The sequence below is a fragment of the Tamandua tetradactyla genome, chromosome 16 (assembly GCF_023851605.1).
Source record: "Tamandua tetradactyla isolate mTamTet1 chromosome 16, mTamTet1.pri, whole genome shotgun sequence".
Classification (NCBI taxonomy): Eukaryota; Metazoa; Chordata; class Mammalia; order Pilosa; family Myrmecophagidae; genus Tamandua; species Tamandua tetradactyla.
This window is the reverse complement of record NC_135342.1, coordinates 75,991,744-76,014,909: the sequence shown is the minus strand read 5'-3', so window position 1 is coordinate 76,014,909 and position 23,166 is coordinate 75,991,744. Positions and strand designations below refer to the sequence as shown.

At 47.3% G+C, this 23,166-nt stretch overlaps 1 protein-coding gene and 1 long non-coding RNA gene across 2 annotated transcripts in view; one reads left to right on the top strand and one right to left on the bottom strand.

Annotated features, from left to right (window-relative positions):
• Positions 1-23,166, bottom strand: part of BCO1 (beta-carotene oxygenase 1) — a 43,884-nt gene that overhangs the window by 3,404 nt on the left and 17,314 nt on the right. The window contains exons 4-9 of the mRNA XM_077133121.1: positions 22,847-22,994; positions 20,805-20,952; positions 18,135-18,358; positions 15,429-15,686; positions 4,546-4,651; positions 145-239 (exon numbers count right to left, since the gene is read on the bottom strand). Of these exons, the coding sequence (XP_076989236.1) occupies positions 145-239; positions 4,546-4,651; positions 15,429-15,686; positions 18,135-18,358; positions 20,805-20,952; positions 22,847-22,994 (979 nt within the window). The remainder of the gene's footprint in view (positions 1-144; positions 240-4,545; positions 4,652-15,428; positions 15,687-18,134; positions 18,359-20,804; positions 20,953-22,846; positions 22,995-23,166) is intronic.
• Positions 9,530-10,164, top strand: LOC143660387 (uncharacterized). The gene is made up of 3 exons (XR_013164001.1): positions 9,530-9,629; positions 9,737-9,798; positions 9,967-10,164. It is a non-coding gene; the product is annotated as an uncharacterized LOC143660387 (long non-coding RNA).

Below are 23,166 nucleotides of genomic sequence, written 5' to 3'. Positions count from 1 at the left end.
CTCACTGTCTGACCAACCTCCTGTCCCCAGGGAAACCTCGCTTTTGCTCTCCCCTCTTCTGATCAAGCCTCACCTAGTCTCCAACCCTCAGAACTCACCATGATTGCGGGGAAAGGCAGCCTGTGATAACCCAGGAATGAGTACCTTGGTTGGGACGGGACTCCACTGAACTTCCGCAGCAAAGACATATCGGTATGGCTTCCCATTGTGAGCATAATTAATCCGAGGTAATTCCAAGCCTAGAGAGAAATGACACAGCTGATGAAGCCCCTGTCACGGGGTCTGGGATTGCTCACATTTGGTGCAAGGCTGGGCACCCTTTCCACAAAGACAGCTCCCAATCCCAGGGCTCCTGAGCTTGGGTTAGGCCCAGGGTCGGATCAAAGGAAATAGGAACTCATTGGAACAAGGAAGCCAAAGGGCAAGGGGAGGGGAACATCTGACAATTAACCTGACTCTATTAGAAGGTTCAGGAACAAGGTAAGATTGACCTGGGTTTTTAAGAGTACAGACATCTTTAATTATCCAAGATAAAAATCAAAGGAAAATGCATGGTTAAAATCAGAGGCTACTGTAATTTCTTAATGCTCTTTTAAAAAGAGTATGGTTGTGCACGTGTGCATGTGTGTGCATTTGTGTGCACGTGTCTGTGTGTATATATGCATGGTATGCTTATGGATGTGAGAGAAGCCATCTAAAGCAACATCAGTGGGGAATAGTTACATCAATCTGGTGAACTCATATAACAACTTATTAAGTAAAAACAATGTTCACAAACTATTTTTCAATAACATGAGAAAGTGTTCATACTGTAAGGTTACTTGAGTGCTAAAGGCTAGTTATAGATCTATCTTCAAAATAAACAGAAAAAGCCTAGAAGTATTACTGGGATTGTAATTTCTTTCTATGTGTATATTCTATATGTACCTTTTAAATTTTTCATTAAGTGTAACTATTATAAGAAAAAATTTTTTAATGTTTCTATATAAATATATATGCTTATATGTACCTGTTGTGTTAAATTAAATTTCTAAGTTCAAATACTGAAATGAAATTCTCCCTAAAGCCTCTTATGAACTAGTCCAGGTAACTGGACCCAACTGCTGGTGAAGCTTTAACATCTCAGTCCAGAGGAAGCAGAGCTGGAAATGCCCATCAGGGAAAGGTTTTGTAAAACAGACCTTGAGGTATAACTGCTTATGGGGCTCAGCTGAAGATGGAGTGGGAATGGAATGTTGAGATAGGAAGGAAATGCCCAGTCCCACAAGTTGGTAGTTAAGAAGCTTCCAAATCCCAGAGTCATTTGGGCAGTGAATGAAGAAGTGTTTGCAAAGTCCCTGTTCTAGTTTGCTAACTGCTGGAATGCAACACATCAGAGACGGATTGGCTTTTAATAAAAGGGGATTTATTTTGTTAGTTCTTCAGAGGAAAGGCAGCTAACTTTCCACTGAGGTTCTTTCTTAGTGGGAAGGCACAGAGTGATCTCTGCTGGCCTTCTCTCCAGGCCTTTGGGTTCCAACAGCTTTCCCTGGGGCAATTCCTTTCTGCACCTCCAAAGGCCTGGGCTGAGCTGTGAGTGCTGAGATGATTTAAGCACCAGCCAATTAAGTCAAATGTCATTCATTGCAGCATGCATGCCTCCTAGCCGACTGCAGATGTAATTAGCAACAGATGAGGTCCACGTACCATTGGCTCATGTCCGCAGCAACAAAACTAGGTGCCTTCACCTAGCCAAGTTGACAACTGAATCTAACTACCACAGTCCCCTTGCAGAACTGGGGAGAGAGGAGGAAATATTCAACTTCCCCATTTGGAGAATTTCTGATATTCTTGCCAACAATGGGGACAACCACATCAATAGGCTGAGCCCTTGATCTTGGGGTTCACCCCTTTGAAACTTATTCCTGCAAAGGACAGAATAAGCCTACTTAAAATTAAGTAGGCTTAAGAATCACCCAGAGAACCTCTTTTGTTGATCAGATGTGGCCTCTCTCTCTCTCTAAGCCAATACGGAAGTGAATTTACTGCCCCCCCAACCCCCACCAAGTGGGATATGACTCCCAGGGGTGTAAATTTCCCTGGCAACATGGGACGGAACTCCTGGGGTGAGCTGGGTCCCAGCATCAAGAGATTAAGAAAGCCTTCTAGACCAAAAGGGGGAAGAGAGAAATGAGACAAAATAAAGTTTCAGTGGCTGAGAGATTCCAAATAGAGTTGAGAGGTTATCCTAGAGGTTATTCTTATGCATTGTATAGATTTTCGTTTTTAGTGTATGGTGTATTGGAGTGGCTGGAGGGAAACACCTGAAACTGTTGAGCTGTGTTCTTGTGGCCTTGATTCTTGAAGACGATTGTATAAAGATATAACTTTTACAATGTGACTGTGTGATTGTGAAAACCTTGTGTCTGATGCTCCTTTTATCCAGGGTATGGACAAATGAGTAAAAATATGGATTAAGAAAGTAAATAAATAATAGGGGGGACAAAGGGTAAAATAAATTGGGTAGGTGGAAATACTAGTGGTTAATGAGAGGGAGGGGCAGGGGCTATGGGATTATGAGTTCTTCTTTTTATTTCCTTTTCTGGAGTAATGCAAATGTTCTAAAAAATTATGGTGGTGATGAATGTACAACTGTGTGGTAATATGGTGGGCCGCTGGTTGTACACCATGTATGGACTGTATATGTGTGAAGATTTATCAATAAAAATATTTAAAAATAAATAAATAAATGAAGGAAGCTTCAAAAAAACAGGTCAAAGTGAATGTGAAGAGAAGGGACCATCCATAGACTAAAAAGAGGGAAAGATGCCCACAGGTGGCCCCCAATTAGACCTGAAACTTCTCATGACACTCTCAGTTCCTGACCTAGGACCCCACCTCCCACCCCATGAATGGCCAACCCTAGGCACTTGGCTAAGTGAAGTTTAATTCATCCCTGCAATGAAATTCTGTGCAGTCATTAAAAGCCAGGCTCTTGAAGGAATCTTCAGGATATGGGAAAATGCTCATGTTGCATTGGTTAAGACAAAGAAGCAGTTTTAGAACCCTCTCGAAGGTATGATATATATCTTATAAAAGTATAAGTGCAGATGTTAAGGCTGCAGGCTTTTGAGTTGGAGAAACCTGGGGTCAGGTGCTGGTTCTCCTGCCTCTCCTTTGTTAAGTCACTTACTTGCTCTTAGCTTTGCTTTCCTCATCTTTAAAATAAGAATACGTAGCAACTCCTGCCTCTGAGAATTGTTCTAGTAGCACCCACCTCTCCTAAGCCAGGCCCTAAACTAATCCCTTTATGAGCATAAACTTGTCCGATGTCAATAATAACAAATGAGGCTGTTGGGACCACATGAGAGGACATCTGAGAAGCCTCTAGAAGTTGCCTGGCATCTGCTAAGCCACTCATCCATGATGGAAAGATGGGATGGAAATCTCCAAAGCGCTGTCTTGGGCACACCATTATAGGTGCTTTGTCCATAGTTGTACATTTCGGTATTGCCCGAGTTTGCTACAAGAAACAAGAATGCTCTTCTCAGAATAAAAGGGCCATAATTTTTTCCCCCTCCATCTGCCCGTAGGGAGGAGGATCTGGGACAAAGATCTACATATTTCTTTCTAGAGACTCCAAGAGGCTGGAATGCCACACAGACTGGTCACAGGATCCCTGGACTTCCTTCTAGGGAAGGAAGTAGATTCACAGGGGCCAAATCTAAGGCTGTCCTAGGTGAGGCCACAAAGATCATGTGTCCTTCCTATGCCTAAACCTGGCACGGGGCAGCCGATAGAATCAGGCCCCTCGAAGAAATCCACACTTTCCCACTCTCTAGTTGCACAGCCTCAGGCAAAGCCAGTGCATCCACCCTCTCTGCTGGACCTGTCACGTCCTGGTGATGCACAGTGAGCGCACACACGTGGCCCTGGCCTTAAAGACTTGGATTCTAGGGCAGAGCTTCTCAACTGGGGTTTTGGTCTCTCCTCCCCCCACCCCAGGGGACACTGGCATTTGGGGGAAGAGGCTATAGGCATCTAGGGGCAGAGCCCAGAGATGCCACTCAACATCCCACAGTGCACGGGACAACCCACCAGAAAGAATTACCCTCCCCAAACATCCACAGCGCTGAGGCTGAGAATTTCATTCTGTGGGGATTTGTGTTCTGGGTGCAACTCAGCCTCCCTGAGGCCCAGCTTTCTCAGCTAGAAAATGGGGTTGATAATATCTATTCGGCAGCCTCACTGCGAGCACGTAGAGGTCGAATTACAAATGCACTTTGCCTGGCACACAGAGAGAGTCGAGTTCAAGAAGTCGCAGCATTTGCAGAAGGCTGGGAAAATCGGCGGGTCAACTGCCACCCCAGTGCCTTCCTGGGAGGAATGTGAAGGTACATTAAAGAGGTGAGTCCTGAATGCTTCTCAACATCCCAGGAGCCCTCTTCTAGGTCCCTGCCCAGGCACATTGCCTCTCCCAGGGAAGGAGGTGCGACAAAAAGATGCCCGAGGAATCTCCGCGAAAGTCCGCCCCTTCTCCAAACGCAGCTAGAGGTTGCATTTTACCTTTGCAAAGCAATTCAGGCTGGCAGTACACTTGGTCATCCTTTTCCTTGAGGGCTCTTGCTGTTGTGGAGGCCAGCTGGATTAAATTCGAGCCCACTTCTGCATTCTGAAAAGAACCCGTTTGCAATAAAATGAGACCTTGTTATCCAGAGCAAACATTTGCTTTGCCGTGTACACTTAAAATAATGCTTTAGCATACATCATCTTGTTTCCACCTCACCTTAAGGATGGGAAGTAGCTACTGTGTTGTTATTCTTTTTTTTTAGTTTAAAAAGAACGAGAATGGGCAAGAAGTGAGCTCCCCAGGACTGCACAGCTAGGAACAAGGAGGCCTAAACCCGGGGCTCTTTCCCTCCCGCTCTGGGCCACCTTAGCCCTCAGAGGTAAAATTACTGTGCTTATAAGAATGAGTTCTCACTTTTAAGATACTGGATGATTCACCTATTAAAGGCTGCATCAGTCATTAAAAGGATGTTTATAAAGAGTTTATAATAACATGAGAAATGCTTATGAATTAATGCTGAGTGAAAAAAACAGCAGAGCAAATTATATACACAGCCTGAGCCCAACCATGTAAAAAATTTTACATAGAAAAGAGACTGGGGGAAAAAGATCAAACATTAACAGTACAGTGGGTGCTGGGATTATGGGAGATAGTATTTGCTTTCTCTACGCTTATCTGTTTTTCCCGTATTTTTTCCTATGAAAATGGATCAGTGCTGAAATGAAAATAAATATGCAATGAAAATTACTTGAAGAAAAGGAGCTTTCAAGGACATTTCTTGGTCTCAAGTTATAGCCAGGCTTTGCCCCATTCAGTATTTTACTGCCATCTTTGTATATTCCAGAAAGGGATTTAATGTGGTCAATTAAATATCCACTGAGCATCTACTACTTCCTATTTCCCCCCACATCCAAGCTCTGGAAGCTTGAGCAAATCACCTAGCCTCTCCTCAGCTATGTCCTCATCTGTCTAATGAGGGTGATAATAGAAATGTTCCGCACAGATTAAATATGATGATCCATGCAAAGGGTTTCCAAGAGCGCCCGGTTAACAGAGTGTGCCCAATAGATGCTAGCTGCTGCTGCTGCTGCTGATGGCAGGATCACTGCTATTATTATGGCTGTCGTTATGCTGCTGGGAGTGGGTACAGGGACGGCACTAGAGGACACTGTGGAACCAGACCCCAGGCCTTGTCCCCAGGGATGGCAGGAGGATTATCCATATGTTTGACGTCTCCTATTCAAACTCTCCTTTCTAAATTTTCCAAAATGAGACTTAATAATTAAAACAAACCCATTTACATTATAACAGTTATCTGTTGGGAGTGGAGGGAAGTTTCTAGGATTTTTGAGGTCAAACTGCAAGGATCCTTAGAGATGTGCTTAGTTCAATCTCCCTCAATTTCTAGAAAAGGAAACTGAGATCCAGAAAGGGAAGGTGACCTGTTCAAAGCCACAGAGGAAGGAGCGGGAGCCTGGGGCCCCAAGCCTTTGCATTGTAAATCCTCTTCCTGGAAGTAACAGTATTGCAGGCAGATGCAAAGCAGGTGCAAAGGCCCTGAGGCTGACCTGTTCCCAGCCTGTGAGTTTCAGCTCAAGCACCCCCTGCACAGAGAGGTCTTTCCTGATGACTCAATCTGTATTTTCTGCAAGGCATTCCTCAGAGCTGTAAATATCTGCTGGGTGGATATTGTCTTTCATGCTTGTCTTCTCAGGGAGAGCAAGGACATGGAAAGCTCATGGCATATAGTCAGCTCCCTGTAAATAACTGCTGAATGAATGCATGACTCGATGGGGCTTCTCCTTCAGTTGTTAAGGGGAGAAACATCTGCTTTGCAGGGTGGTTCTAAGATCGAAAAGAGATGAAGTGCATGGAAAAGGACCCAGTGCCAGGCACATCAGTGGTTTCTTACAAGCAGGAGATCTCGGTGCCTCCGATAGCAAGCCCCTATAAACCAGGTCAGAGGCCACGCTGGGGCCTGCAGGGCTGGTGACAGCAACAAAGCCTCCCAGGTGTGTCCCGGACTTGATCCTCAGCGAGCTGGTCTGCAGAGAAGCCACAGACCTCCAACTGAAACTGGCCAGACAGATTGAGGGATAAAATGGGAATTTTTTTTCCACCGAGGCAGTAACAAACCTGACTCAGCTTTGGGCGGCATCATGCTCAGTGTGGGGAAGAAACTTCTTTCCAGCCAGAATTAACAAAGCCCTGCAGGCTTGCCTTGAAAATACTAAATTCCCAGGAGAAGCGGTAATCTTTATCATCGCTCACATGCTGGCTTTGGGATCAGGCAGCCCCAGGTATGGAGAAGACCCTTTCACCTTGCTGAGCCTGTGCCCTCCTCTGTGAAATGGGTGACTCATAACTTCTGGGCTGGCGGCACATATGGGTGGTGAGCCGCCTATGGGTGGTGAGCGGCCGGTGCTGCTCTGACCTGCCGTGGAGGATCAGGGTTAGGATTAAATTAAACAGCAGCCATGGAAACACCTTGTACAATGCAAGACACACTGAGGACAGAAACTGGGAGCCAGATGGGCATGTACTCAAATCCCACGAGTAATCCTGACACATTGGGCAAGTCACTTTCTCAACTGTGGACTGGGAATATTAAACACCTCTGAAGGACGTGATGATGTGATTAGATGAGAAGAAGCACACAAAACAGGCAGCAGCTGAAATCTGTAGGGCTCAGGGCAGAGTTAGGTCCAACTACATCAAGCAAATTCATGAGTGAAATACCCTTCTCTCCCCTGCTCTGACAAACATTATTCCTTCTCAATGTTGCACAACCAAGCTTTCCAGACAGCAACCACCAGCCACGTGAGGCTATCCCGATCTAATTTTAAATTCATTAAAGCAAATTAAATTGATCATTTGGTCCCTCCATCGCACTGGCCACATTTCAATAGCCCAACAACACACGTGGCCAGCGTCTAACGTGTCGGGTGGTGCAGACAGAAGAGGTTCCCATTACTGCAGAACATTCTAGTGCACAGTGCAAGTCTGGAAGGAGGGGTATGAATATACAATTCTGGGACTCCTTGGAGTTCTGAGCTGGGATAGGGCGACCCAGCGAGAGCCAAACCCTGGCCTCTGGCCCCTTCTCTTCCCCACGCCCAGCTCTATCCCTTGCCTGCAAGCTATATGGACACCCAGCTAGCACAAGCAAACCACAGCCAACCCTGGCCACCTTGTGAATTTGGAGTGAGCACAGCAGTGGTGCAGTCTGCTTTTAAGAGGACAGAGGCAGCACTTGAAGCTCTCCCCGGGGCCATTTGGGCAGGGAGTTCTCAGATCCCAGGTATCTGGAGCATGGTTGGGGTGGGGGAGGGTGCCACTCTGGGTGGGCAAGACCCCCTCACCCTGGGGAGAAAGAGCTCTGCTGGAGAAAGGCCAGATCAGGGCCTTCCAAAGTGCCAAGCACAAGGCAGGACCCCTGGGACATACTGAACTCTCCATAAATGATAGCTTCTTACATCTGTCTATATTTTTGCATTTGGAGGGCAGAAAGCAAATCTCCTGAAGAGGCAGCTGAAGCTACCCCCTTTATGGCCTCCTGTGATTGTTCCCTATGGACAGAGGGTGTCGGGAGGGAAGTCAGTGCTATGGACCCCACTTCCGAGGCCAGAGGGAGCCACCTGGGGGAGGGCAGGGAAGCCGGTTCAGAGCTGTCTGGACATGCCCATTTCCCTCCCCACCTGGTCCCCTCCCCAGCTGAGCCCTGCCTTGGACACCCCCACACCACCCAACACAAAGGGCCAAGGGTGCCCAGAGGCCCTGCCAGCCCTACCTCCTCTCTGCCCCCAGTTGGCACAGACCTGCAGAGAATCTGGGGCAGTGGGCAGGCCTCGGGCTTTTCAGTATAACTCATGACTACCTGCTTTGCGTGGCAAGCACTTCTTACTTGGCAAATGTTTTAAAGGCTGCGAGAGGACCCATATCCTTTTAGAGAACCTGCCTTCCACTTTCCATCCATCTATTCTCTCGAAATATTCAAGTGCTTAATGAGCACCTCTTAGTGGCAGGGCCTGCCAAGGCAAAGGAATGAGCTGCTGAACAAGACAGAGAGTTCCTCTCCGACCCTGCCTCAGCAACAAGGCGGCGGGGGGTGGGGGGGTGGTGGCAAGCAAGTTAAGTATATTAGACATAAATGCCAAGCAAAAAGCTACAGAGTGCCTGCTGCAAGAGTGGGCACACGAACTGATCTGAGCATGAGTCCCGTGGCTGAGGGCTGAGGATGCGGGGGCTTTACTAGACTCGGTAGCTCTCTGTGCCTGCCACGGCCTGGGGAGCTGAAGCCACGATCCACCCCTGGAGACAGGAAATTAATTGGTCGGCACCGTCTCAAAGCCCCTGCCCGACCCCGTGGGCAGCCAGGGTTTGGCGTCAGCAGATGGGAATGGCAGTAGTAGGTGTGACGGCGGGAGGACAGCTCTGCGGGCAGAGGGGACAGCCGTGTGCAAGGGCCCCCAGACCAGAGGGAGCCTTTCAGAAAGGACAGCCATCTCCCTGCTGTCACCTCCTTAATAAATCGTTGACTCCCGTGGAGTCACAGCAGCGATGGGACACTTAAGCCCACGCCCACCTGCTCGACGTCCCTCTTTCAATGTGCAGGTGGAGTGACTTGAAAGTGAAGTTACCGAGACATTTTTAAGGGACAATAAAGAGCAATTTAAAAGCGTGGCCAGAGCTACCTTTCCCAGTACTACCTCCTCTCTGCTAGTTTCAAAGCAGCAGATGGCTCACATGGCAGGCTTTAAAACATACCTGCTCAGCTTCTTAGACTGGTTCCACGGAAGCTAATCAATTCTCAAGAGAGCATGATAAAGGCTCTGAAATCCCAAGTTGGGTGGGCAGTAGCATCTCTCAGCCCAGGGTGGTCTGAGACAGGGGCCGGGTCTTGGGGTTTGTCCCCGAGGGCTTTGTGACATGAACATGTGGTGTTTCCCAGAGCAAGGGGTCCAGAGGCCAGGGGTGCAATGATTTTATGGGACACAGTCCTGAATCACACTGGGGAGAAAATTAATTCCTTTTTCTCTTCCACTCTTTCTGCCTGTGTCCTGGAGAACGTCTCAGTTAGGTGCTATGTCTTTTACGCCTAATATTTTAAAATATGATCTGGCTAGAGTTTCAGACCTTTGTTTGATTTCCTTTGTTTTATCTTCAACCACTGTCTTCTAATTGCAGCAAGCAATGCTGGCTTTTCATTGGATCCTGAGATGTTTCCTTTCAAACGAGTTAAGTAAAGAGTGAGTTGATTTTATACAAAACATGAATTTGTGACTGTTAATAGAGGTGATGTGAAATATGGCACAAATGATGATGGAGACACACAATGACTGTGGGGAATATCAGAAGGAACCCCAACTCCGGAGTCAGGCAGACCTAAGTTCAAATCCCTGTTTCCCTGTTCACAGGCTGGAAGCATGGCTAAAACCCGTACTGGAGAGCCCTCTGCAGTGTGCATGGAAGAAGTTTCCCCCAGACCAGCAAAAGTCCAGGGGAGAGAAGAGGAGTCAGCATGAGCTACAGGAGCTTGTTCCTTCCAGGAATTAGCCCTGGGAGAAGAGCAGAGTCACCCTGCCCCAGAAACAGTGATAGATAAACATGAGGGTGCAGGGTCCCATCCTGGTTCTGCCATTGTATGCTGTGTGGCCTTGGGCATGTGCCTTAACCTCTCTGAGCCCCAGTTCTTTCATTTGTAAAATGAGACTAACCTGAGAACCTCGTGCATAGGTTTTGATCATGAAGTGAAGTGAGGTCAAGAAAATGCTTAGCAAAGCACCTGGTACACTTCGAGCCCTCAAAATTTAATTTCATTTAATTTGGTTTCGTTTACATTAATTAAGTCATGAAGTCAGTAGGTTCTGGAGCCAGAAGCGTCTATAGCCTCTTTCAGTCAAGCCCAGAGCCTTGGCAGCAGTCCCTGACTGAGGGTGACGTCTTGCCTGATGGACACTGTTAATGTAAGAACAGGATGACTCAAGGGCAGGGCAGGGGGTCAGCACACGGTGCTACTTCCCTAGACTGCCAGACAACAATTAAACCTAATGTTGGAAGTGAGTATTTAAAGTCATGGACATATGCTGAGATATACAAATAGGTGAGAAAAGCTGTACACAAAACAGTGTGTACACATTAGATAGTAAAAATAACTGATGTCCTGGGTGCACAGGTGGTTCAGCGGTAGAACGCATGCCTTTCATGCAGAAGACACGGGTTCAATTCCCAGACCACGCACCAAAAAAGAAAAAAGAAGTCCTGACACATGCACAGTGTGGGTGAACCTGGAAAACATCACCCTCAATGAAAGAAGCCAGACAGCAAAGGTCTACATGGATGATTCCATTTATACGCCATGGACAGACACATCCACAGGGACAGAAAGTAGATTCGTGGTGGGCAGGGGCTCGGGGGTGGGAGGCGGTGGGAGTGATGGCCAAGGCAGCGGGGTTTCTTTTAGGAGTTGTGAAAATGTTCGCAAATCGATTGCAGTGATGGTTGGACAACAATGTGACTATGCCGAAAGTCACTGAGTTGTATATCTTAAGGGGACAAAATGTATGGTATGGGAATTAAATCTCAATAAAGCTATTAAACAGCTATGCACAGCACAACTTCTTTTTTTTAATGTCTGATCTTATTTATTTGTAACTCTTAGAAAATCTTATTTCAGACTGGACTCAGACCTAGCAGCTCTCAGAGAGGACAGCCTCTGTCACTTGGCAATCTGTTCCCGGCATTTTTCTTTAGCCTCCTTTATTCTCTTGGCCAAAAGTTTAGCATATCCTGTGGCCTCCTCCTTATTTTTCTTAGTATTCTGATGTTGATGTTGCCGGACATGTGAAGTAGCCAGACGCTGAATCTGCTAGCTCTTTTGGGCCCCAGGTGACAAGGCACAGTAGTATCAGTCAGTCCAGGAATTTCCTTCTCTCTTTTTTAAACAATAACGGTTGAGCACACACAGATTGGCACACACAATACAATCACCTTGAACAGATTTGCACTTTCTTTCTCTAGTTCTCCTTGGTCCATAACAGGAACGCCCCTTACTCAGCAAGAGACAGACAGAGCCGTGGGCCAAGACGCCCTGTTTCATGGGGAAACCTTGTTTGTTGTTTCCACCACTGATTCAGACAACATAACCCTTCCACCATTCGCCCAGAGCATCGGCAGCAACTTCTGTGGCCGTTCACTGCTCATAAAGGGTACCAAGTTTGCATTCATCTTCCACTTCAATGAGCTCCTGGCAGCCACTGGCTGGGAAGCAGATGTCCAGCTTTATGCTGAGGCAGCCAACTACCTCCTAGGTGCCACGAAAAAGAGCAGTTCAACTATTTTCAATCATGAGTTTGCAAATGGTACCTCTTTCATTCTAATTCAGAGCTACGGGGTTCTTTCTCCCAATCCTCATTTGCATCTCCCATCTCCCACAACGAGAGCTCTGGATTCCCAAAGTATTCATGTATTTATTCATTTGCTCAATGTTATGCTATATACAAAATAGCTTCAGAAATTGCTACATCTATTCCACTATCAACACCAACCTACTAAGCAGGCTTCAAGATTTTGTGGTTTTGTTGTTGTTCTTTTTTTTAAAATTAATTTTATTGAGACATCTTTGCACACATACAGTTCGTACATAGTATACAACCAGTGGCTCACAATATCAGCACATAGCTGTGCATTCATCACCATCATTTTTTTTTAGTTGTAGAACGTATTTCAGACTTTGGCATATTTCACAATTTTAGGTTTTTACTTCTAGCTGCTCAAAAATATTGGAGACTAAAAGAGATATCAATTTAATGATTCAGCATTCATATTCCTTTGTTAAGTCCTATCTTCTATGTATAATTCTACCATCACCTTTGATATTTCCATACCTCTCTTTAGGCTTGTTTGGGCTATGGCAATTCTAAATTTTTGATATTGGAAGGGTCTGTCACTAATATGGGGTAGGGAGATGAAACTATCTGATGTTCTGGAAAGACTGAGCTAAGTTTCAGGATTTATCTGGACCAGGGACCCATCTGGAGGTTGTAGGTTTCTGGAAAGTTACTCTAGTGCCTGGAACCCTTGTGGAATCTTATATATCGCCCTAGGTGTTCTTTAGGATTGGCTGGAATGGTCCTGGTTGGGGGTTGACAGGTTATGACAGGTAGCAAGGTCTACCTGAAGCTGGCATAAGAGCAACCCCCAGAGTAGCCTCTCGACTCTATTTGAACTCTCTCTGCCACTGATACTTTATTACACTTCTTTTCCCCCTTTTGGTCAGGATGGAATTGTTGATCCCAAGGTGCCAGGTCTGGATTCATCCCTGGAAGTCATCTCCCACGTCGCCAGGGAGACTTTCACCCCTGGATGTCATGTCCCACGTAGGGGGGCGGGCAATTATTTCACTTGCAGAGTTGGGCTTAGAGAGATTGAAGCCACATCTGAGCAAAAACCGAGGTCCTCCAGAAGTAATTCTTAGGCATGCCTATAGGTAGGCTAAGCTTCTCCGCTACCTACATAAGCTTCACAAGAGTGAGCCTCATGATCGAGGGCATGGCCTATTGATTTGGATACCCCTGAATTGTGACACAGTATCCGGGGATTTCCTGATGGTAAGGTTTAATAGTTCCATAATCTTTCTCCCCTCCCTCAGAGGATTTTGCCAATACTTTTAAATTATCTCCTTGACATATTCTAGGATGTTACCAGGCATTACAATAATCTATACAGGATTAAAGAACCTCTTCCTTATTCTGGGCTTCCTGTGTTTCAGTTGTTCAAATGAGCTATGCAGATAGGTTGAATTAGATTATGCACTACAGAAAATTTCAGTTCCAGATCAAATAAACCTTTCTTTCATTGGTCTCAAAGATCAATGGAATGTGTGGTTCTAAAATAAAGACACTGTCTTCCTTACCCCTCTGCTCTGAATTACTTTAACCCCAACCTGTTCAGCTTCATTCTTATCTCTAAATATCAGGTTATATATATAAAACAGCCTCTCAAAATCCATAAATAATAATCACCACTCTGGACTTAATGTATCTGCTCTAAAAGCTTACGATCTAGGCCCCTGTTTTCTTACAAGCATTTTCTAAAGGTAACCATAACATTGTTGTTTTTGTTTCTGGCTTATTTTGTCTCATCAAATGTCCCACAGGTTCATTTACATCGTCACATGCCTCACGATATTGTTCCTTTCTGTAGCAGCACAACCTTAGTTCACCATCGTTCGCCAGTCTACTTCTCCATCAGTGCGTCCTTCAGCCACCTGCATTTGTCGGGCATCACGTAGAGGGACCAAAGTCCACAGTCCATCAACATTCTCAATTTTAGATAATTTAATTGTTCCCAAGAGACAGAAAACCAATAAACACGTCCTTACCAAATAGGAAATCTAAATCTCCTCTTAACTCTTGTCCCTCACCCCATTATTTACCTCTGCTGTGGCTGTGGTAGTGCTGATGGTTTCCTTTTGAACATAGCTCATAGCATGCAACTTCGTGCTTTGGAGTGCAATGACCTATACATGTCTGTTAGCTGTAATTCATTTATCAAGTTATTTGACTTCTCTATTTCCTTGTTGATTCTCTGTCTGGTTGTTCTATCTGTAGAAGAGAATGGTGTATTGAAGTCTCCTACTATTTTTGTTGAAACATCTATTGCTCCCTTCAGTTTTGCCAACGTCAGTCTCATGTACTTTGGAGTGCCTTGATTGGGAGCATAAATATTTATGATTGTTATATCTTCTTGGTGAATTGACCCTTTAATTAATATATAGTGTCCTTCTTTGTCTCTTATGATGTCTTTACATTTAAAGTTGATTTTGTCCAATATTGGTATAGCTACTCCGCCTTTCTTTTGGTTACAACTTGCATGGAAAATCTTTTCCATCCTTTCACTTTCAATCTATTTGTATCCTTGTGTCTAAGATGAGTGTCTTGTAAGTGGCATATAGCTGAATTATGTTTCTTAATGCATTCTGCCAATCTGTATTTTTTCACTGGTAAATTTAGTCTGTTAACATTCAAAGTTATTACTGAAAAGGCGTTTCTTGATTCCACCATCTTATCTTTTTTATTTTATTTATCAGATCTATATATTCTTTTCCCTCTTTCTCTTTGTATTCTTTAAATCGCTCTCAGTGGTACTCTTCAATTCTGTGCCCTCCCCCAGACCTCCCTCTCCTGTCTTTTTTTTTCAGCCAACAGAACTCCTTTCAGTATTTCTTGTAGGGCCAGTCTCTTGTTGACAGATTCTTTCAGGACTTCTTTGTCCGTGAAAACTTTAATCTCTCCCTCAGTTTTGAAGGACAGTTTGGCTGGGTACAAAATTATTGGCTGGAAGCCTTTCTCTTTCAGGATCTGGAATATATCATATCACTGCTTTCTCGCCTCCAGGCGAGTCTTACTTGATTTCCCTTGTCTGTATTAGATTGTTTGTCTCTTGCTGCTTTCAGGATTTTTTGCTTCTCTTCAACATTTGACGGACTACAGCAAAATTTGTTTTTTTAAAAATTGATAAAATAGGTATACATATACATACATATATATAACAGACACTCTTATCCTTCCATATATATATATATATATATATACATACACACACACACACACACACACACATACCTATAAAGATTGGGAGACAACACAAATATACCCACACATGCTCATATTGTGCTTATGGGGATTTTAAATTTTTTTACCTATATTTTACAAATTGCTGCCACAAGTACATTCCATTTTTGAAAAAATAATGAACACCATTTTCTGCTTTTCTTTAAGGACAACTCACTTCCGGAGTTGAATGTCCACCACAGAATGGCCCCAGTACTCTGCCAAGGCCCGACCCCATGACAGCAGACTCTGTTTTGGCCGCTTACCTGGGGCACGTGGAGGGGCACGGCGAGCCTCCTGAGGCTGGGGATGGACGTGGCCCTGGAGTTCTCCTCGAAGTCCTGGTTCAGGTTCGCCAGGTAGAAGAGCTGGTAGAGGCTGCTGTCATCGTAGGCGATGACGTCGAAGACCACGCAGCCCCCCTCTTCGTAGGCATTGACGTGATGAAAGACAACCATGGTGTCCGTGTGAAACCTGGCCGGGACAGGCTTCCTGGTCCTCCGGTCGATGATGTGGATGTACGTCTGGAAGAAGATGGACAAGGAGCGCTCGGTGCCCCCGCCTTCTAACCAACGGTCCCTGCGGCCATCTGGGTGCTGGGGTCAGACCCGTGTGCACGAAACCCGGCCCTGCTCTCCACCAGCTGGCAGGCCTCGGAAGTCCTCTTCCCTCCTTGAGCCTGTGTCCTACCCCCAAAACCACCAGACACATAAGAGCACCCAGGAGACGGGAGCTGTTCCTTGTTGCCTGTCCATGAGCTTGGCTTTAAGATGGAGAGCAGGGAAGCTTTGCCCCTGGGGCTTCTGGGGCCACCTCCAGGAAAGGGTGCCTTGACCCCTTGCTTTGCCTCTGACTTCCACTCCATCCCAGGAGGGCCACCTAATACTGCCCACCGGGGAGGGTCTGCCGGGGCCTGCTAGGTCTCCGTGGGCTCCATCCAAGTCCAGGGGGCTTAAACCCCAAGACCACCTCTGCCCTTCTAGGTTCCTGACTTCTGCTGCAAAGGCTGTTTTTCCCAGTGTGCCAGGACCTGGCTGTCATGGCAATGCCCACCCGCCTTCCCCAAGGGCTGCAGAATGGCCTGGCCCCCGTTCTGTGCCAGGGAGACCACCTGGGAGCATCAGCTCACTGGACTCTGGCAGCCAGCATCCCCCTGGGTGGTCATGAGCCAGATCTGCAGCCAAACCCAAACGGGTGGGGCGGGGGGTGTTTTTCTCCTTTGGCACCTCTGGCCTAACCATCCTCCTTCCAATAGGGAGGGGCCCCTGCAGGTGCCCTTGGCACCTCCTCCTCGACTTGTTTGCCCCTTTCTCCCCTTCTCCGGAATCGAAGTTTTAATTTTAAGAGGGGATCAGAGGAAGCAGGCTTCCACGCACGGCAAGGGGAAGTGCCGGGACAGTGTCTGTAAGGGAAGGCCAAGAGAGGTGTGATTAGTTTAGTCTTTCCTTCCCCATAACCCCAATCCTTGGGCCGCTCACAGGGACTTTTCAGAAAGTTCTCTTCCAATTGCATTCAAAGCCCTTCCCAGGGTTCTCTGCCCTGCACACGGGAGCTCGCACTCTACTCTCTGTGGGACCTTCCACAGGCCCAGAGATGCCAGGGCTGCAGGTTCCAGGCCTAGCACCCTGCCTTCCCCGCAGGGGTGTGTGTGGGGAGCTCCATCACGGTTTCTGGGAAAAGGGTTGCAGAGCCGACTCAGTCTCAGCCGGCACCCTGCCCTTTCCCCCACTCTGCAATTCATCCCACACAAGTTTATGGAGGGCCTACTGTGTGCCAGGCACTTTTTGGGGAACTGGAGAGACAAAGGAAACCTAAGGCTCTGCTTTCATGAAGCTTATGTTCTAGTGGGGCCGACAATAACAGACAAAATATAGACTGTGCCAGGGACTAAAGAGTCACTGGGGAGAAGACAGCAGATGGAGGTGGAGAAGCCCAGGGGCTCTAACTGTGAAACCTGTGGGTCAGGGGACATGGAGGGAAACCCCAAAACGGAGGGAGGAAGCCAGTGGGAGGATGAGTGTTCCAGAGGGGATGGAAACGCAGATGCCTGAGTTGGGAATGTGGACAGGCAGGGATTTACAGACTGCGGTGAAGCCTCTGGACTTTTCCCTCCCCCATGTGCAGGCACCGGGAATCGAACCTGGGTCTCGAACCTGGGTCTCGGGCATGGCAGGTGAGAACTCTGCCTGCTGAGCCACCGTGGCCCGCCCAAGCCTTTGGATTTTATTTTGAGGAAGACAGGAAATTTCTAGAAAGTTCTGAGCAGAGGAGGGCCTTGACCTAACCCCTGTCCTCCCAGCGGGTGGCCAGCCACAAGGGGGGCAAATCCTTACAGATGGACAAAAAAGTGCACGTGAAGATACAGAAAGGGAGCGGAAGGACGCGGTGGCGGCTCCCTCTCGAACGGGGCGGGGGGGGGGGGAACTTTCTTGTGCCACCCTCTGTATTTGTGCAATAGTTGACTAGAGAACACTGAGCATTGCTTGATTTAAAAAAATAATAAAGTAACAACAGCAAAACATAAAACAAAATGAAATCAAGTTGGAACCCGGAGCTCTGAGGCGTTATCTGGACTGAGCAGCGGTTCCCGCTGCGCCCCGAGGGAAGGGCCTGCCGCTCCCGCGTCTGCTCCGAGGCCTCCTCTCCCAGCCCATGCTACGGTGCTGCAGAGAAGCGGGAAGGGCCTCGGGCGGGGCAGCCACCTTGCCCCAGGTCACATCCTCTTCCTGGACGACCTAAGGCTCGGGACCCCTTGCCCCACCTTGGGACAACCCTGGAGGTCCCGAGGGTGGGTTGATACCCCCCATCCTGCTCGTCTACATCCGGAAACCCTCCCCAGCAGCCCCCCTGCAGGCTCGTCTGTGCCTCGGCGTCTACTTCCGGGGAGCCCACCCAGGGCACCCCCCTCTGGACTTCCTCCGGCTGCAGGCCCGGCCAGCTGCCCTGGGCCGCACCTCCCGGCCAGGCCTTACCTTGTCCTCCCGGTGGAGAGCCAGGCAGGAAGCCCAGCTGGTTCCCCGGATGTACGCGGTCGCCATCTTGGGAATATCCAACCTGAAGGGCTGCTCCAGGAAAATGATGTAGTTCTCGGTGACTCCGAAGCTGTGGTGGTAGCTCGGGGAGAGGACGGAGTGGGAGGGGATGGAGCAGAGCACCTCTGTGTGCTTCAGGGGGCTCTTGCCCGCCTTCTCGGCCCCTAGAGCAAATCAGTCCTTGGGAACAGTGTGTGTGTGGAGGGGAGCCTGGCTGCCCCCAGGGTGCCCGCGCTCACCTGCAGCCGGGCTCTCACACTGACGCTGGTGCTGAGAACTACCCAGACACAAGGGGAGCTGCTGCAGCTGACACAGGACAAAGGCTCAGAAACCTTGCTGCCAGCCCTCCCTCACCCCTCCCTGCCTCCTCCTCCTCCTCCTCCTCCTCCTCCTCCCTCTTTCACACACACAGACACACGCACACACACTGGTGGGACCTGGTTCACAATCTGAAAACCACTGGCCACAGAGTTAGGCCTCTAGACCTGCGGTCCACCCACTATGGTCCAAACCCGGCCCTCCACCTGTTCCTGTAAATAAGGTTTTACTTGGAGCAGAGCCACAGCCGCTGGTTTAGGCACTGTCTATGGCTGCTTTTGTTTTCCAGCTACAAGAGTGGAGCCAAGTAGATGCTAGAGAGACCATATGGTGTGCAAAGCCTTCACTATTTGCTATCTGGCCCTTTACAGAAGTTTGGTGGCCCCTGTAATGTGCATGTGAATCATCTGGGATTCATACGAGAATGTGGAACCCTGGGGTGGGGCCTGAGATTCTGCGTGTCTGTTGAGCTCCCAGGTGATGGGTGAGCCTCCCGGGATTCAGCTCTGGCACTCTGCTGGGAACCATTTGGCATAGACCTCACAGGACCTTTGTGAATTCTTCCTAGCATTGCCCATTCCAGAATGACTTGAAATGGGGATGAAGTACCTAATGTGTTTTTATAGATGTCCTGACAATGAAGATAAGCTTTATGATCTCCACTTCACAGGTTCTTGAAACTGACCATGGGTGGAATGGTCTGCCATTATGACCAAAGCCAAGGAGATAAGCCAAGAAGACAGCTCCCTTAGCCTTGGCTTCCTTCTCTGTTTGGGGGGGGGGGGGTTATAACACTCAGACAGTGAAGGTAGGAACAGAATGAAATAATATAGAAGCTCAACTTCCTTTGTCAGTTCTCAAAACACCAGGAGTGCTCCATATATGCTCCTTCTGCTGATTCCTATGCAAGGATGCATCATTCACTGGCCAAAAGGCCTCCCCACCTGGGCCTGGGGCTTGTTTATAATGAGTGATCTGCAAGCGTCCCCACCTTTCCTGTGGCCACCTGTGCACACTGGTAAACAGCTGGCTGGTGGGAGGGATGCCATGGGGTTGTAAAGGAAACTACCTTTCCTTACAAAACAAATGGAGCACAATGCAAGCTGAAATGAAAAGTACATGGGCCTGGGAGGCAGGATTCCAGGCATGAAGCCCAGTGCAGCCACCAGCAGGGAGCAGGTGTTCAGAGGGCAGCTGCTTGGAAGAGGTCGATGGCTCCTGTGTGACCGTGGGCACATCACCTGCTCCTCCTGGAACTCATACTCTTCCTCTGTAAAAGCACGGCAAATTCAAATGCCTAGATGATGCCCTGGTCTGACATTTTAGGATTCCAAGCTAAACCCGATACTTCCTTTATTGGCTTAATTAATGGGTGTTCCATTTAACAAGAATTATTTGAAGGAAGGCCAGGTACTCATTGTACCTTCTGACCTCTAGGGGTTCTTATCTCCCAACAAAACCTGGTAATTTGCTCAGGAAGTTCTACGGGACGGGGATGGGGTAGGAGACCAGCAGGGATCACAGATGGAAATCAGTTTTCCTACGCCAGAAGGTCCTGTCGAGCACACGTGTAGGTTTTCACTCTGTTTCCTGAATCCTTGGAGGTCTAGTTTCCTGGGTGTGGTTCCCAGGAGGGTCCTGAATACACATGGGCTAGGAGCCTTGCCCTCCTTCCCCTCATGAAATTACAATCACAGTCAGCCTGGGCTTTGCTCCAGCATCCTAGCCCAAAATGGAGACGGTCCAGGAGGCCCAGGGAGAAGGGTGGGGATCTGGAGTGGTTCCCAGCAGGGTGGAGCTCTCTGAGCCAGTCTGGCTTCAGGGGCTGGGGGTGAAAGTGGATGGCATAACCCTGGCACATAAAGGTTTGTTAAGAGACTGACAAAAAAAAAAGAATGAATGAATGGATGGATGACAGATGGATGGATGAATGGATGATGGTTGGTTGGATGACTAAATTAATGAATTAATGTACTAAATCCCAAAGAATAGGATAAGTGGATGGATACACGGATGGGTGATGGATGAGTGGGTGGATGGATGGATACTGTAAAGAGCAGGTTAGAATGAAAGGGATTCTCTTCTTCCATCTGCCTCCAAAGGGAGCCCAGCAATTTCCCTTTCCCCTATAGAAGAAAACTATCTTTAGGGTCATCTGAATAATTTATGGGGGAGGTGTCAAACTGAGTCTTGTGTCATTAACATAATTCAAAACTCTTTAAAAGGAGTCATATTTGTCCATTTATGCTTCATTATATTTCCCAGAGAGACAAACAGTGGGTCACCTCCTACCTGGGGCTGTAGCGGGGATCTTAAATATCACATATTTTGTCTTCCCCTTGTCCATAATGGATGTGCCTATGTTGAGAATGTTTCCATCCGCATCATAATGAGGATGTGATGTTGCCAGATTTACAGCCACATATTTACGATAATCCACCTGCAAAATACAACAGCCATTTAGTTTTTAAAAGAAAGGAAGGTGAAATCCTGTGCCCAGGATTTATTCTAGGTTCAGAGAGGTTGTGAATATTTTTGCCTGTCTCCTGACCCAAAAATAAAACAGAATTCACCTTAAAGTCCTGTTCACTCTTGGGACCCGATATAACTTCCAAACAAGGGGTCTCCTATAGCAAATTGATTGCAGGAGAATGAGTGAGCTGATGGTGTTTTGGGGGGTATTTGTTCTGGTACAGCTGCCTGGCCCTGCCAGGGGTTCTTCAGTAGTGGAAACAGGCCTCCTCACCAGAGGAAGCTCTAAGCCATGACCACGCTGATGTAACCAGTGCCTTGCTGGCAATGGTACCAGCTGAGCCCCATTCCAGGTTCAGGGGTCCCACTGAGAAAAGAATTTAGACAAACAGAGGGCAATAAGGAATAAGTAGTAAAGTTTATCAACGAGAAAGAGAAAGAATACAGGTTAAAGAGGTTAATGCTGATGGGCCCAAGGGAGGGATTCACACTGAGTGGGAGAGGGTTCGGTGCTTTATGGGAAGGTTTTGCTAGTGACAGGTTTCCATGGTAACCTTTGAACACTAGAAGCTTACAAGGTTTGTATTAACTGGTGCTTACAGGGCTAGCATAGTTTCAGGAAGAGAGAACTATTGATGCTGGTGGCCAGCTGGTTATGTATCCAAAATTTGTCTTTGTACAGATGTTTAGCAATCTTTACAACCCCAGGCTTTCAGTTATTCTTTCTGTTTTTAACTAAGAGTTTGCTTTGGGTCCATGATTTTACAAGCTTTTTTGGTTCGAGGAGGTTTTGATGGTTTGGGGAGGTTTTGGGGATTTAGGGAACATTTTTGTCCCAGGATGTTTGCAGCTGAAGTTTGCAGTTTGCCTTACTTCCTCTGGAGCTAGATAAGAAACGAGGGACTTGCTGTTGTCCATTAATTCTGTTAAGAGGTGGATAGGAAACTAGAGCCCTGCAGTTGTCTGTTAGCTCTTTCAGAGCTGGGTAGGAATCCAGGGACTTGCAGTTGTCCTATTCTGTCCTGCCTCACTTAGAGTTAGCCTTGGAGTTCATGTTGGCTGTGGTTTAGGTCATTCAGGTGAAGTCACTTAGATATTTCCCTTTCGAATTACAAGGAGGCATAAATCTCCAGGCCTCTCTCCTAGGATTCTTCTGGTAATGGAGAGGTTACAAAAACATCTAAGAAAGTGAAATTCAGCTAACAAGCTACATAATGACCCCTTAGCCCAACAGGCACAGCTCGAGAACAATGCAGTGGCCAAGGACCAATTGTCCACCCTTCCTTCCCGTGAACCGCAGAGGCTCCAGCCAAGACATTCTCCGTTCTTTCCCGCCATCTACTCTCTGTAACTTTGGGGAAAACGTACATCAGTTGGGTCCATGCTGTCTTGCTTAAAAAAGCTGGCCGTAATTTCACAGCTAAGAAAAGTACCCTCTTTAACAGATCGTTAAACTGCATTGTGAAGACATCTGGGCTTTGAACAGCCAGCTGGAGAAAGCGGAAAGTGGGTCTATTGATTTTTATGAAAATGTTGACTTGAGTTTTCCCAGGAAAGGTATCTATCTGCTGGGGCATTTATTTTTGTGCCCTTGCTTTCTGCCTAATGCCTCCCTCTTCAGGTCAATAAAAGGTAGGGCTGCTGGGAGCCTCGGACATCCAGCATCATCAGTCATTCAACCCCCCACAGAGCTCCTACATAGATAAACACAAAGACGAAAATAACAAAGGAGCTTAGACTCTAGGGCTAAATGTTGTGTGAGGAGAAGCCCAGGATCCAAGGAAATTAGAGCCAAGCCGGCCTCACCCAGGGGCCCCCTTTCTTGAGTTAGAAACTGATGCTGATTGTAGATTTGCTGATACCTTCTCCAGGGTTTCCAGAGTCTGTGGGTTGATTTTCCTGATATAATTGGTCTCTGTGGTCGCATAGAAGTCTTCTCCGCACTTCATGATGTTAATCAGGCAGTTGTCTGTGAAGTCCGGGATGATGTGAGACAAGTAAGAGAAAGCTCTGGGGAGAAAAGCCAATCAATGGAGACAGCAGCTCTGCTCAACTAGCTGGAAGGTTCCACCCTGGATGCCTTTATTCTTCCTACCACTTAAAGCACTTTACTTCAACTAAGGGTGAAAAAAAGGACTGGGTCCCAATGGGTCATATGAGGAATCCCGAGAACTCAGATATC